At 38.6% G+C, this 17,286-nt stretch overlaps 2 protein-coding genes and 1 long non-coding RNA gene across 12 annotated transcripts in view; 2 read left to right on the top strand and 1 right to left on the bottom strand.

Annotated features, from left to right (window-relative positions):
• Fas3 (fasciclin 3) overlaps positions 1-17,286 on the top strand; it is a 302,280-nt gene that overhangs the window by 194,676 nt on the left and 90,318 nt on the right. The gene's annotated exons all lie outside the window — the stretch shown is intronic.
• LOC137000466 (uncharacterized) overlaps positions 1-17,286 on the top strand; it is a 128,161-nt gene that overhangs the window by 66,356 nt on the left and 44,519 nt on the right. The window contains exon 3 of the mRNA XM_067357020.1: positions 2,565-2,703. Within this exon, the coding sequence (XP_067213121.1) occupies positions 2,565-2,703 (139 nt within the window). The remainder of the gene's footprint in view (positions 1-2,564; positions 2,704-17,286) is intronic.
• Positions 1-17,286, bottom strand: part of LOC137000467 (uncharacterized) — an 89,600-nt gene that overhangs the window by 53,501 nt on the left and 18,813 nt on the right. The gene's annotated exons all lie outside the window — the stretch shown is intronic.

Here is a 17,286-nt window from a genome sequence, read left to right on the forward strand (position 1 = left end):
TCGGTTGAGAAAGACGAGATTATTTCGATACGAAAGTCACAATAATATGAATATTGTTGAAAATTTTCAGGATTTAGTTTTCTCTCGTTAAAACGATGAGAAAATTTGTGTAAATTTGTAACCGCAAAGATTTCATTGTCAAGAAAGATTGCTTCCATTTTTGAGAACTTCAGTGGAAAAAGTCAACATATGATCAGACGTAACACAAAGATATTCAAAAAGAAGAAATTTTTCGTAGAATTTATTAATAAATTATAATAATTGATAAACAATAAGCTAATAAAAATTGGCATAAATAATTAATATAATTAAATATTGAATAAAATAACAATAATAATTAAAGTTTGACGAAGATATCATAAGAACAAGTTGAACAAATTAATTCATCTCGAAACTTGAAAAAATTCGAATTTCACTCGTATTTAAACACTCGTCACTCAATTAAACAACAAATGACGACTACATTGTAATTTTGTTCTACTACATTATTGTCTTTATTCCCTGTGTTGATGTTAACTCATGACGTTGGTTTTGTGTGAAAAGCTTATGCTCTACTGATTTTCCGCTTCAAATATCAAAGGTATTTACAACGTGTAATTGGTACATTTAATTAACGCAAAATGCAATAAACAACGGATAAATCGATATGCGCACCATCGACAGTCTGCGTATGAGGACTAAATACTGCATCATACCGATAGATAATTCTAATGCTCATAATAGTAAAAAAAAGCAACTTTTAGAGTATGATAATTAACAATAAAATTCATTGTAATCATTAACCAATTTTGTTTCAAAAATTTATTCTAGGACATTGCTTCTCGGATGATATACTATATTGATCAAATTGACACGCAATTAAGAAAATAAATTAAATTTTGTGAATATTTATTATAGTTAATAATTCAATGAACGATTGTCACAATGGAAATTCTTTGCAAACGTCGATGTACAATATAGTGTATCTCTTCGAAATTTCGACGACGTAGTCGGAATTGAGAATCGGACATCCGAATGGCATTCGAGAATTAGAACAAAGGTTAGGAAAGTAGCGCTGGCAACCTCCGAAAGTTGCGATGCAAATCTTACGCGAGCCAACTCCGCGAAATTGAAGCAACCCTCCGTCAATTTCTCTGCCGTATCGCCCACGAGAATTGCAAATTCGCATTTGTGCGAGAAAGGAGGGAAGGAGAAGAATCATCGTTGGCTGGCTGCTGGATACTTGGAAAGGCTTCAATTGAGATCAACGTGTCGCGATAAAATTGTCATGAGACTAACATAATTAAATGGCTTTTCGTGCAAAAAAGATATATGCAATCGCGCAATCCAGAGAAAATGTTTGATTAATGTATGCAAATAGATAATAAAGCATGATTTGATACATAATTTCACGATAATTTTAATAAGAGCTACAAAGATATGTGATTTTTTAAATTAGAAAATAGCAAAAAGTAAATTTCTTACTTACAATTTTTTGATTAAAGCAAGATATATTCCCCAGGCGAAAGTGCCATTTGCACATTACGGCGGGCAAATTCAGAAAAGAGTTCAGCACTCGAACCGATACTTTTTGCCTCGTTATTAACACAGCACGCCTTTAGTTTTTCAAAGCGCGCGGTGAAAAGCCCTCTCGGGTTTCCACTCTTGCCGCCGAGAGTCGAGTAAGCGCCAGGCGTTTTCGACTCTCGAAAGGCAGAGACGAGCGAAAGGTGACGGTGGTGGTGCGTCGTCATCGAGGTTGCGGCTCGCGAGGTCGTGGATTGGGAAGGGACGGGGATCGGGTGGCACCGAGATCCACTTGAAACATTTCTACCTCGGGCCTCTACTTTGCCACTAGGCAGAATGCCAGTTGCGAAAGAAGGAGAAAAATCGAGAAAGAACGGAGAAGTGGGAGCGCAGAAAAGTCGCGCGGGAATGAACCAGAGACATAGAAATGACTTCATCATTTCGAGCATCCTTATTTTTAGCAATTAATAAAGACACGCAAGGGTATTCGTAATTGCACAATTAAGTGAATTTCAAGAGTTATCAGAGAATTATACATTGTATTGATCTCCTCGATCTCAGAATTCTTATTAAATTATTACTATTAATAAAATAATATATGACTTTATTCAAAACGGCGATCATTAAGCACTCGTGTGACGATCTTCTGATAATTATTGAAATAAAATGACCATCATACACGCATACACGTACGTCAATAGAGTGATACTTTTTTTAATATAAATAAAAAAAAATTTTGTTTGTTGAATTTATTATTATATCTCAATCTGAACTTTATTGACAATATTTTTATACGCTTGAAAAGACTAAAACGACCAACACATCAAACGTCAGGAATGTGCATGCATTATTTACGATACGAGTCATCGACGAAATTGCTGCAACGCCATTGCGACGCTCCGCTTCAATATTTCACCGGCGGCACGCTGCGTCAACGTTAACTCTTACATTGTGTTTCCACGAGGAACCGGGAGATTTATAAGGTCAAGCAGCACGACACGATGCCGCCACTAACCTTTACGAGCGTCATTAATATTTCGTCATCCTCTCTGTTCCAGGTAAGCATCCGGTTCCCATCACACGAAGGAGAAAGATGGCCCTTGGGATTACGCGGGATCGACGCAGCTGGTTGCGTTCCCCAAGATACTCGTTCTTTCATCTTCCCTCCTCAAATTTTGAAAGATTTGCGCGGAGTTGGTAAATAAGTAATTACTAGGCATGCCATAATTATTACTCCGCAGTCAATTAAGTCCGCCATCGAAGGGAATGCGGCGGATTGAGAAGGGAGAACAGTCTCCCTTTTGATTTAATTTTATTCTCATTTAACTTTCTTAAGTGACGTCTGCCACTTCTCGTTAAATATTGCAACAATTATTAGCAAAGAAATGAATTACACCACAAGCATTGAATTGGAATCAAAATGTTTAGTGAAATCGTTTCGATTTGCATTCAATATATGTATATATATTCGTCAGAAAATACGCTTTTGAAGTAATATTTATTTTGCACGTTTTTAAACGTGTGGTTTAGTAATCTAGGCTATTATATATTTATTCCGAAACGTTTCCGATAGGAATAATTCCATTTTTTATTAGTTATTTTATTATAAACATTTGGATAAATTCTGAAACGATTGAAATGCTTCTGGCATCTCATGAGTAAAGAAAAAATAAATTCCAATTGGAATGAATATTAATATTGACATCCAAGCAGAAACTTCAAGTTTATTTTTATATTTTCATTAATTTACGAAAAGTGACTTGAAATTATTTTATATCACATTTATTAGACTTTTTTTAGACTTTAATTCAGTTGCTAAAATGATAAATATTTTTAATTTTTTTTTGTGATTATATGTATTCTCTCTTTATTTTTATAAGTAAATTCCATTTCAATTTCGACAAGATTTATAACGACTTAATGACAGAACCGCGATCGGAAACTCGAATTAAAGTTACATAATAGCTGTCTTAATCGGGGTAATTTTTTCAACTCATTGTGAGAGGATTATCTAAAAGAAAGAATGTCGGGCTAGTAACGAGATCCGGACGTGTGGCGGTGATAAATAACGCAGAAAGGAATGGAGTTGGGACTTGGGGTTGCGAGCATAAACACCGAATGCGAGACATCGTAGGCGTTGAGCGAGAGACGTCGAGCTAGCAAAGAGTCGGGCTTGTATAAGAGGACGGAAGAGAAATGGTAGGTGCGGCGACAAAAACGACGATTAGGGGAGGTGCTGACAGTGCTCGGGGCGAGTAATGCTGACCACACACCGCAGCGTACACCTGCAATCCAACCCTTCCTCCACATTCGGCCAGTTTCGACTATCCCCGCTCGCCGTCCCTTTCGTCCCTTCGCGGAATAGAGATATCCGTGCCGCTGCCGATAAAATAATGACCTTCGACAGGCGGCGGTTAAATAAAGCAATCGCGGCTCCTTTTTGTCCCGCGGCCCTTTCACCGCACCGGTTCGATCTCGCAATCCCATCAGCGACATTACGGAACTTCAACGCTGAATTGCCGGGAAATAATCGATCGGTTGTGCGAGGAAGGTCAATTACCAACTTGAAATGAATTGGAGCTCATTTCTCGGTTTTGTGTATCTCTCTGTGAAACCGATCGATGATTCATTAAGATTCTGCGGTTTTTTCGTGCAACAACAATGCGAGTTTTTCTTCATGATACACGAATGAATAAACTAAATGCAATTAAATTATCTAAGAAAGGTTTTGAAAAGTGTTATATTAATGTAGCCCGACACGTTACTTATTAATTACGTTGGTGATCTTATTTATAAAAGAAGTATCTCATTCTTTATGGAATTTTGTGTTCGAGGTCTCTAATTTAATCATACATTTTAATGTAACAAGAGAAGAATTAAATTTGAAAGTGTATCATTTACGAGCGCGGCGAGATATTAATTGCATCAGCACAAAGTTCGGACGCCGGCGCTCTCTGCTTATTAAGTTTTCTCGCTCGAATGCCGCAGAGGACTTAATGAAATAAGGAGCAGGAATAAAATAACTCAGAAATAGGAGAAATATCGCAGGGAGGTGGTAGGTAGGTGGGATAAGAAACTTTTCGAACGGAATGAATAACTCGAACGCTGATTTTAACATTAATTATACCTTTTAATTAGTCGTTATATATCTCGATAAATAAACGCTGTTGATAAATAAATCGTTAGATTCGCCAAATATCTACCGCTTCAGGGTTAATGAAACGAGAAGCAGGAATAACATTTTTGGTCTCCCGCCAACGAACGCAAAACAGACGATCGTTACGCCGTGGGATTTCGGGGGGTCGCAAGACCATTTTATTAACTACCTCTGCCGCAGGATACCATCCTCGAGATGGTTCCGTTTATCCTTGAGATTTACATGTTGATCTAACTAATTAGACTATCCGCATACATTGGTTAAGAGACGGTGGCCGTTGAACACAGCTTATTTCAATGGATAAAATTATTTTCTTTACGCTATTTTTTTTATCATATTTAATTAATATTATTTTTGTCACAAAATGTGATCAGTTACGTTATTAATATAAAAAATGATCCAAATGCTACGCGTGTTATCAATATCTAAAAAAATTTGTATATATTGATTTGCTGTCAAACAGAATTTCTATATTACTTTGTAGATAATTAATTAATCGCTAACGCGCCGGTCGATTTTAATATGATTTTTCCCAGTTAGTTTTTATTAATATTTAACTTAAAACGATGAAATAAAATAATTAAAAAAATAAAGTAGTCTATTAATTAGATATTAATCGACAATTTAATGTAAATCATTCAATTTAATTGCTATCTTTATCATAATCTTTTAAATTTTTTACTATATTTATATATGAATTGGGATTATTTGCATTTTTATTCTCTTCTTTTTTTCGATTGTTATTTTAATTGTCAAGAAATAATCTATCTTACTCTCTACTTTTCAGCTATTTTACTTCGCTCTTGTTTATACATATTTTTGCACAGTCTAAGTTCTGTCTCTGAGTTTATAGTTGGAAACCTACTATAAACAAGTGGACACGTTGTGTCAACGTGTCTGAATGCAGTAAAGACATAAATGCGCGCGGTAGAACCAAGCTTAATTGCTGGGTAAACGCAGAAGAGGATACGCGGAAGACGATGGTTATTGTTTCAGAAAACGATCAAACAGCGCACGACAGCTTAGCTAGGCAGACGTGAAAGCGGAAATCGTAAGAACGACAGCAAATATTGTATATGCAGTAACGATGTTAATCTGCGTACGTTTGCCTTCCTTATTACGGTGCGATTATAACTTTAGCCGTCCTTTATTTTATGTCTTAATGCCGAACTAGCCGTTCCAATTATCTTGCAGTTACGGGCGCACAAAGAACACGATAACCATTCAACGTTTCCACACGAATAAAAGGCGGGCAGAATGAAACTAATTGTCCAGCGGTGTATCTAACGCTTTTACCTTCCATTTAATCCCCGAATTTTAAATTATTATTGTTGTCACATAACGATTATAATAATCCGCTTCTAAATAATCAGTATAATTTTTTTACTCTATGTGCTAAAAATGATATAATATAATTGCGTGTTAGATGGCAATGGGCACTCGTATAAAAAGAGAGATATTCTCGTTTTAACATCACATTCATCTAAATAGCAGGCAATCATTGCGATATCACGAAGCGCTGCAATCCAGCCGTGCTGAATTATAGGTTTCGCTGGCGGATAAGCACGATTCCGATGGCGCGCGCACTGCTATCACGCTTAATAATCTCAATTAAAATCTATAATTACTTTCCGATTTGACTCATTCGTTACAGGCCCATGTTCGTCGGGTTTACCGTCCCGGCGAGCACCGGACAGATCGTTAGCAGCCGCGGCTAGCGAATCTCGATTCACCGATTTATGAAGCGATAACTCGAGGCTATATCGCGATCCAGATGAAGTGCCTCCGTATTAAACGGAGGCGGCTCCTCATTCTTTCGAGAAGACGATTTAATTTCTCTCCATTATGGGTACACTTTCTACTCTTCTGAATCCTCGGGAGAGGAAGGAGTGCAGCACCGGAAGAATGAAGACTCTCGTTCTTGCCCCGGTGACCTTTGATATAATAAATTGCCCTCATTACGAAGACTATCGCTCAAAGGTACTAGCTCCAGCTGGCGGGAAAAGATCGACGAAGAACGAAGCGAGGAAGAGAGAATGAGGAAAAAGAACAATGAAGCGAAATAACAGATAAAAAGAGGGGGAGGGGAAATGGAAGATCATCAGCGGGAAAAAGACATGTCGTTTTTTTAACGAATTCTAGCGAAATGCTTCTAACACCGAAACGAGGCTCGTAAACTGCGCCTGTTTTCCTTGTTAAGCGAGCACTCTTAGCGGCAAATTGCTTAATTAAGTGACCTAATTATGGAGCCGGAGCGCGGCTTGCGAGAGAGGACAAACGACGTCGCCGACGTGGACACCCGCTTGCGGACGTAAATTTCGTACTTAGTAGTTATCGATTCTCTTTGCCGTCGTCTTCGGCAAATTACGTAATGAGTCTCGAGGCAATTTCAATTCGCTCAGCAATCTCGACATCGTGCGCCGATCGTTGCGCCGATCGTTGCGCCGATCTGATTTTTTTCGCATTCCGACGGCACTCGCGCGCCGTTCCCTTCGCAGTCGTTGACTTCGAGCAGCGACGACTCGACTCGCGAATAGGTAGGTGCAATTAAAACACGCCAAGTAATTGAATCGTACAGCCGAAAGTTCCCCTAATAGTCGCTATCAGCACGTAACGGCTGTTTTAACGAGTATCGCTTCGAATATGGTTTCCGTCTCGACCGCGCCGCCACAAGCGCACTCTAATTATCTTCGCTCTTGCCTTCCGCGAGCTCTTTTTGTTCCTACCATGTCGCTTTCTGCGCGTGCAAGATACGCGTTTTGCGTTATGGAAGGATCGCAGTGCCATTCAGTCGTCGCCGGTTTCAAATAATTACGCGAGAGAATCCTGGGGGACGTTGTTAATTGCTGCAAATTTAATTACCATTGTAACGTTGCGCAAGACGTATTATTTTTACGCCGACAACGAGATATTTTCGCCAGCTATTTTCGCAATCTGTCAACCCGACAACGTATCGCAACGTTCTCATTACGGGGCTATGATTTATGAGACTGCATCGGCAATCTCGACGGATTATTTAAGGATGCGCGCGGCAAACATCGTGCATTTATTACGACGCGATCCGAGACAGCCGAGACTTTAAAAGTGGTGCATACTCGGCAATTACATTATCAGCCTAAACGACGCAGCGCGTGACGCCTAATTATATCGCGCGAGATATGCAATTATCGCGTAATCGCGCTGCCGGGTGTATATAATACGAATCGATCGGAGTTCCGCTACGCTCTCGCGTTCTGCGGGGGTGCGAAGCGTGTTTGCGTGCTTGATAATGGGATTATTTTAAAACGTTGCACACCCCGCTGCAGAATATTTAATTTGTCCCTTACTTTATGACGCTTGTAATTACGCGCATTAGCGCATACGTTTCCTGATTTGCGTCCTGCCTTCGTATCGTTAATCTTGTAATGCACGAATTAATATTTCCCCAGCACTTTAGACCTAATAATATTTCAGTATCAAACAGTAAATTCGACGATTAAATAAATTAAACTTCTTGAGAGCAAATATAAGACTTCTATTTTGAATTTGAACATTTAGAAAAGCTGACTCAATACTATTTTTTAAATGTGTTTAAATAGAAATTCATTTTTCTTTTCTCCAAGGTGCATTATTTTATTTTTAAAATATTTATAAAATATGTACACGACTTTCCTGTAGATTTTCTTATTATTAATATATGAGAAAATATTAACGACGAGCATAAGACGCTTCTTTCAAAGCAAGCTTTCCGTCTCTCTGGACGTCGCGGTTGTGGGCAAAGCGGATCAAATAAGAGACAAGGCGGAAACTTCAAATTCCGGTGTAGACAGACGGTATAAAACTCAAATTCCTCGGTCAACTTTGGTCGACGGATGACGTCTCCGTAGTCCGGAAACTGCCGCCGCCCAAAACTTTCCGTTGTATCCTACGATTTGGAAGTTCGCGTCCGCATGACAGTTTGTCGTCTCTACAGCGAAGTGACTATGCAATTTACGTAAGCGACAACAGGTATTTCAACGTACGAGCTAATAATAGGTCATTGTAATTTCCAACATCCTGTATAATAAACATCAACACATAGTTTATCAAAAAAATCAATGCATTGGGGAAAAAATAATTTTAAATATTTAGCTGTACAAAATATTGATCTGCAACTGTATTTAAGATACAGATTTTTTTAAATTAAATGCTACTGTGACATTGTTATCATTTATTTCAACATAGCGGAGTGAAATTTTGTTCGTGTGTCGATGTTGTTTTATAAATAGCGCATAACAAATAGCAATTATCTAGTAGACTCTATAAATGTTGACTTTGCGTTAAATACCGAGTTTTCATGCGTAAACTAATTTCACCTGGCAAAGCGCGAGAAAACTTTCTTGGTTCTATATTGATCTTCGCTATTCTAGCGACTCTCGTAATTCTCCGTCAGTCCTCTCGCCTTCTCTCGTACCTTTACGTAACGTTCGGTACTGCTGTACACAATTGAAATGATCGAAAGCTCCGTTCGTCTCTTCAATTACTGCAGACAATAATACACACGGCAACGTGCAAGTTAAACATTGGGTCGCCTATCTGCCGCTGCAGCTGCACAAACCTTGATATTCATTATTACGCCCGTAAGACAAAGATCGTCGAAGACCCAGCGCGGGACGTCGACACGGCCGATTCGCTTGAGGAATAGGACGAGCGTCATTGTCAGATCTCTGCGGCGGTCTGATCGGAGGTTTACGACTTGGCCAGAATACGTGCCTGATGATAATGGACGCTATAATCCAGGATAATCTGTGGCATGCTTAATGACCATTTGACTATTCCTAGGAAATTGTAGGAGTTGCTGTTCGACGACGCCACATAATTTATTTACGCTCGTGTCGAGATCAATTAAGAACTTCGCTCACTTCAGATTGTTCGCTCAGATTCTAGTAAGGTTGCGTGGACTACGAGTGGGCTGTCGATGCTTACAGATAGTTTACACTGTCAGATTTCATCACGGGGCGTAAGTTGCCCGTTGGAAAGCGCTATTTCTATCGTTCTCTCATTAAAGTTTGCCGGAGTTGGCTCGGATCTTTTGCAAGTATTAAGTCAACTCATGAAATCGTGCTTATTTGTAATTTTTAATCAGATTTCTAATCTCTGACATGATTGAAAGAGAAAAATTGACAATTGAGATAATAACAAATTATTTATAAGAATTTAGGAGATTTACAATACAATTGTTGATAGAAAAACAAGGTAAATTATATTATGTTTTACATTTTTTCAGAAATACTTGCAAATTTATTTGATATATGAATCTGTATTCAAAGTCATAAAATTGTCATTATTTTTTTCTATTTTATGATAGATATAATTTTAAAAAATGTTAAAGAGATTTTTAGAAGTAAAATTAGTATTATTATCAGGCATACTTATTGAGAGGTTTAATTTAATTTTTACGCTGCCGCGTGTGACTAAATTATGAGACGTTCTTCTTCAGATATCTCTATATCTCTCTAAAATCGGTGCGAGGGAAAGACTTATGCAAATAAACTCTTTAAAAATGCTGACACTTTTATTGCGCCTTACTTGACTGAGTTCGAGAAACGGCGGTTATATTTGAATCGAAGAACACGAAGGCGCGAGATAAAGAGATTAAAATGTTCATCGAAGCAGCGCGAGGAGGAAAGAGGAAAGAGCATGAGATATGGTGCCGGGGAGGGCTCGTCCACCCGCATAATCAAGTTATCTTGGCGACGCATCGCACATTAATCACAACTATCAATGACAGCCCCGTCCCCTTCGGCCAGCCTCCTTGCTCCGCCGCGCGAAGCGAGTCCTTCTCCATTCTGCTTCTTCCCTCGGATAACCGACAGTTCAGTCGGACGCGTCCTAAGTTCCGCCGATCCACCGTCATCGGAATTAATGATTCTGCAGAGAGAAGTCTCGTTGCCTGTCGGTTGTACAACGAGCAAAAAGCACGTTTGCTCGATGGGATTTAGAGACGGAACGGAAACGGCGACTGTGACGCTTTGAAATTGCCGGCGCGACGAGGATAGACCGGAAAGCGATTGTGTGTCGATTAGTCAATGTAAAGTGAACTGAATCAACATGGACCTTAAGTGTTGCGTTGGAAAACACCAAGCTAAATATATCGTTTCGCAATTAAATAAGAAATTAAGCGAGAAACAAATGCTTTAACAAAGTTAAAAAAAAAGCACTATTTTTTAACAAAACAAACTGGTTTTTACACCATAGAAAAGAATTTTTTTATTTTTTTTTCTGTTCATTCATCCATCATGTGTACTTTCAAGTTAATAGCGTTAAATGCAGTTATTTCATTTTTTGGCAGTTTCAGCGATATTAAGCTAAAAAAGGCCGAATTAATTTTGCTTCACAATAGTACCGATCGTTTCAAGTTTATCAACCAACTTCATTAATTTAAATTAACGAATGACTGAGCGGGCCATTCAGGAAGTAACTAAACGAGAGCGTTGATTGCGCACTGATTGAGTTGACCGGCGTGTGAAACACGTGAATGCGATGGCCGCATTGAGGTAGCAACTTTGCAACGCGCGATGATGCAATTCTTTTTCACCTCGATCTGCCGCGGGCACAAGCGGCAACGTGCGTCCACTACAGCTCTTTTGCGTTTTGCGTGAACAACATTTTTTTCCGAGTAAAAGTGAAAAAAAGCGATGCTTGAACAATTAGCATTCTCGTGTTTTCCCATCGACGCCTCTCTTTTTCGCGCTCCTTTTCTTTCTTCCTCCTTTTTCTCGTTTACTTCGTACTCTCTCGCCGAGCAGGCAAAAGTGTACACGATGAATTACTCAACGAAGGCTCGCGAGCCGCACCTGCTGATTCCCTGACGAGATGCTCCATCAATCATATCAACGCTTTATCCTTTTGTTTAGCGGCTTAGCTCGAGTATCTCGCGATGGAACAAATTCCAGGGAGTTGAAGTATTTTGTAACACGAATACCGGCGAAACTCATGCAACGCTTTATGCTCTTGAGTAACGCTTTATATCTCTAATTCCAGCAATGTAATTTGTTCGCAAACTTCGCGTGAAAATGTGATTTTTGTTCATGCATTTATATATAAATTATTAAATAAAATAGCGTATATTAAAACTAATATTAAATTAATAATGTGTAATAAAAGACAATACTGTGTTGTTTTATATAAAAAAAAAATGTTACAATTTCGCTCTACTTTCTCTCTTTGTTGAGATTTGAATTTCGAAGTTCGCACTTCATAATTCTGTGTCTACGTTTAGATAATCATAACTTTCTCGAAAGTGCAACACCGTCGCTATTTACAGAGCTGTAAAATTTAAGCGTCGTGTAATTAGATTCCAGAGAGAAATTCATTAAGTGCATCTGGAAATCTTTTCACAGGGTGTTTCATATACTCCGACTGCCGGTTCTAATAACTCGGAGCAAGACTTCTCGCTTACAGTTACACAAAGTTAATTTCATTTTTCTTGTCCGCGTCACGATAATCGCAATCGAAATTTATTAAGATTTTAACAGAAAATTATTTTAATTTACCTAAATATCATACTGTATATCGGGATTTTCCATCCTGTCGCGGATAAAAACCCGTGAATTTTCGGCGAACTGTACTTTTCCATTAATGTCCATCGGTAGCCGATAATCGATGTTGCAGTTTCGAAAGTGAAGTGGGAAAATGTCACGGGCTCTTCCCCATTGATCTCACGATCGGAACGCCTAAATATCGCGTGACGCTTCCGAAAAACTTTTGTCTCAGCGGAATAAAATTCCACGGCAGCTGGTGCAATCCATCGGATAATCCTTTAGATAGAATGGCGTGCAATGTTCTAGAACCGCGATTCTTCGACTTCCGAAACGGTATCGCTACTCTCAACTGCGCTTACCGGAAGCTCCGTTCTCTCCTAGATTGTTGTATTTTTAAATTACCTTTATTGTCTCCGTATAAGATGCAGATATCCATTTATACGATACGATACACTTGCGTTTAGACGAAAAAATTGGCTACGTTTCTAACAATTATCTACAACAATCTGAAATAATATAGATTTAATAATTATCAAAGTACATAATTCTCTGAAAAAAACGATCAAGAATTTTCCATATTATTTTTGCAGAAAAGAATAGATTCTGAGAAACTTCATGTAATCGAGAGAGCCGAACTTCTGACCCCATCTTATACGAGAAAATATCGAGGAATCGAAACATTTTGTAACATAACATAAACTTCTTTATAAGTTCGAGAAGATATTTATGTGTTCAGCGGTTTTTAAGCAACAGGAGAAGGGAAATTTATCGCGAGTTTTCTCCAACCCTTTGCGACTTCTAGCAACACTTTCGCGCAACCTCGATGTTACCGTCGGAATCGATTTTTACACTGGCGCCGGTGAAGAAAGTGTCCGCGAACCTTCTCACGCGCCCCCCCAGGCAATTTTCTCAGCGGAATTCATTGGCCGTTCTTACGGGAATCCACCTGGGACCGTGCGTTTATGCAGGCTTGACTCTTAAATGCGGCCATAAACTAGACCCGTTTGCAACGAAAAGCTGAAAGAATCTGTCCGTGCGTATGTCTCCTGTGTACATTATTATCGTTCTTGCCAAGAGAGCGAAGGTAAAACGAGAAAACCGAGCGCGAGTTTTCTTCTCGCCTGCCGCATCCACCTACGACAGTGTCAACAAATCATTTTCTTGTTACCAAACTCAAGTGCCAGAACCCGTAAATTTGTCGCAACTATTTCAACATTGTTAGATCTCGCTCAGCTAAATATAATATCGTGAAAATATAAAAATGTAAAAAATAATATTTTTTTTTGGAAATAACTCGGTAGGTTTTTATTCAATGACGATTTTTATTTCGAATAACACACACGGCCCGTGGAGGAAGCAATAAATACAAAGGTACGGATATTCAGTTGTGAATATTAATATTTTTATAGCTATCGATATAATTTTGCGTCACACACACCAAATTCGCCGTGATTGGACGCGGAGATACTGCGCGCTTCGTATTTCGGTACAAATTGGCGGCCCGCATCCCGGTTGAGTCGCGTATTGTGTTTCGATAATGCCGCCTGTGCCTGTCATATTTGATTCCGTTTTGCGGTCGGTTCGGTGGTCGGCCAGGCGCTGGACCGTAAAACGGGGGAGGTGAACAAATTTATTGTGCATCGGTACATACGCGCATACACGCGTCTGCCACGTGCATACATTTTTCATTTCGCGCCATTTGTGCCCGGCCGAAATTCGCGGCAATTGCAAATTTTTGCATGCATTCGCGCCGAAGGAAAATATAGTTTGGGCAGCCGGCAATCTTGGCTGGCATTACTGCATTTGATCATCTATACGGTACTGTAATAAATCTTCGCTTTACAAGTCACCGCTCTGACACGGTTAAGTTTATGATTTTTATAATATTAATTTAATATATAATTTCTAACATTTTATCTTTATTCTCACTAAATATCAAAGAAAGATATTTATTTGAAAACTGATTCCGCGTAGATTAATTATGATTTGCGAATACATCAAAGCTTTTCTATATAAAAAATTTTTAAATTCGGGAAACTTGAGATAATAGTAGCAGCATGACATTCACAAATTATTTACCGGCTCGATTACGATGCTAGTCGTAGTCTGACCTCATTTTTTAGATATTTGAAACTTATTTGCACGAACTTTTGATTAATAATAGTCGGATGTGTGCCAGCGATTGTTCACCAATATGATCAACGGAGGAAACTTTTTCCGCACGTTCGGCACAAATGTGTAACGTAACAAGTTCTACGCGATCCTTTGACCGGACTGATTTCTTTGCTGCGGTCGGAGGCAGAATTCCGGTAGTGGCCGAACTTTCTGCCCAAAAGGAGTGTCGTGCCAGAAAATAAGTGGTCCGCTCAACGAGAGAATTCTGATGAACCGCCCTTTGATGTGTACGTGGCATACCTATGAGCGAGAGTATCGTGCAATATATCCTGATACTGTTCAATGAATCTCGCCCAACTCACTGGGATCAAAGAACCGAGGGCCGGATAGGTCGCTAGGTCAAAAGAAAAACGGGTTAGGAGTACATGCTTCACGATTGTATCAAGCGTCAGAATCAGCCAAGTTCGAGAAATCCCTTTGGAATAGCAAAGAGCGAGAGTACTAAGAGTTCAGACTTAGACAACATCTTTTAGAAGCAAACGATACAACTGTCAACGTTAAATTTAGCATTAAAATATGTTTATATTTATAATTATCTTTATATATAATATAAAATTTCAGCGATATAATTAATTAAAATCTGTTTTAACAAGTTTTATAAAGTATAAATAATTTTATCATAATAAAAAATATCACAAATATCGCAAAAAAATCTCAAAAAGCAATATTCAGGTAAAAATTGTCGATCAAAGATTACAAAGTCGCGAACAGTATTACAGAAAAGTATTGTGAATAAAAACGTGTTACAAAAAAGTTTGTGTAATTTTTTAACATCTTGATGTAACATTAGGTTTTTATCACTAATTATTTTTCTCGTGGAGGACTGCATCTTTGTAAACTCGCGCGCAAGAGATTCGTGCAAAATTTAGAAGATATCGCGAAATCTGTGAGAAGCGCCTCAGATACCCGCATGTAGACGTGTCTTGCGCGTGTCACATTATATGTAGCTTTGTATTATACGAGACTCGTATAAATACACGAGTAACTTTGCAAGTTTACGTACGTACACGGGTGGGTAATTTTTTAACATCTTGATGAAACATTAGGTTTTTATCACTAATTATTTTTCTCGTGGAGGACTGCATCTTTGTAAACTCGCGCGCAAGAGATTCGTGCAAAATTTAGAAGATATCGCGAAATCTGTGAGAAGCGCCTCAGATACCCGCATGTAGACGTGTCTTGCGCGTGTCACATTATATGTAGCTTTGTATTATACGAGACTCGTATAAATACACGAGTAACTTTGCAAGTTTACGTACGTACACGGGTGGGATACATACACGAACAAACACGTAACACGTATATACAGCTTCATGTCTGGCGCAACTTGCCAGCAACGTCTGGGAAGCAGGAGCCACGGGAAATAATGGAGGAAAGTGATTTCCGGAAAGTTAAAAGCCACGGATCAAGGATACCTTTCGCCCCTTCTCCTCGCTCTCGCCACTTTTCCGATCTTTCGTGTTGTGCGCTGAGTAAAGGAAAAATGGATAGGAGAAGCGCGCGGAGAAATCGCATTTCGCGTAGCGTGATCCTTTTCGAAACCCTTTTTACGATGAAACGAAGAATGGCGCCAATATACTTTATGCTAAGATCCATTTTATTCTCTTTGCCGCGTGTAGCGTTTTCTTCATTGAAGTGACTTCTGGCTCGGTGACATCGCGCTTCGAAAATATCGATCTCGAAGCACTGCATCTCATACGTTACGCCGATCCCTTTTTGTACGATATAGTGAAAAATGTTAAATCGTTTAATATCTATCTTTATTTTTAATAATATATTAATTGCATAGCTATTGAGTCCATAAAATAAAAAATTAAAACGTTGAATATTTTATAAATGCGCACACATTTTTAAAGCGAAAATCCGATTTTACATTATAATGATTACACTTTATTCATTATGCAATTTGTTTACCTGTGAAATTATAACCGCGAATTAAACTGTTTTGCCGCAGCTTGTTAAAGCTTCCCTTTTTTTTTATCAGTGAAAGGATGATTTTGCTATATCTGCAGCGATTCATGGTTCGATTCGCGACGCATATGCGAATTATCACGAATATGTTCACTAACTGCGATTGGCAGCGTATTCGTTATAACAGTAAAAAATGGCGCTGGAAGCTCGTTGGTAAAAACGTTAATGAATGTTGCGAGAGCATCGACAGCCTGCAGTTGCTATTACGCAGCGGTGACCATATAAAATTGCGGATATTTTTGCGCGCGCTCGTCGGCATACGATGGAAATATAAAACCGAGACATATATTGTAAAAGCGAAATAAATTTATATGAAAATGCAAACGATAACGCGATGCATATGTAAAAGCTCGTACGCAATTATCTAATCAAATATTTTTATCAAAGGGGCCAATGTACGAGTATCGAAGCTTAATTATTAAACGAGATAATTTTTAATATAATACCGTTATTTAATATTGCTTCGATTTTGTTTCGAATTTATATCATTTTTCGCACGGACATGTTCGATAACTGCGCTATTAATTATAATTATCTTAATTAAATGCGTTATTGAAACGATACGATGATTTTAAATATCAGTGTCGCGCAAATACCTAAATGATGTTATGCGATACAATTTAATGTAAACTCTGCAGTCACGATTCTGTTGTGCAATGTTACGATAACTTTCGAAAATCCTTTGCTCTAACTAGCGTCTAAGTCGCAACGAGATTGCGACGAGCTGTAATATAATTAACTCAGGACCGCGATAAAGAAAACTTTCCGAGCTCGCCGGTGCTCGAGAAAGTAATCAACGGCCAAGAAAATTTCGAAAACATTGGAACTAGAACAAATAGTGAATTAAACGTTAGACCGTCATAAATCTTTGTTTTTCCTTTGGTAAAAATTAATGTATTTTTTGGCAAGACCGTCGTAAATTAAATCCTCTATAGCGAATAAATTCTCTGACGCGTTGATTAACGTAATGTTAAG

Source organism: Linepithema humile, chromosome 6 (genome assembly GCF_040581485.1).
Source record: "Linepithema humile isolate Giens D197 chromosome 6, Lhum_UNIL_v1.0, whole genome shotgun sequence".
In the NCBI taxonomy this organism is placed as follows: domain Eukaryota; kingdom Metazoa; phylum Arthropoda; class Insecta; order Hymenoptera; family Formicidae; genus Linepithema; species Linepithema humile.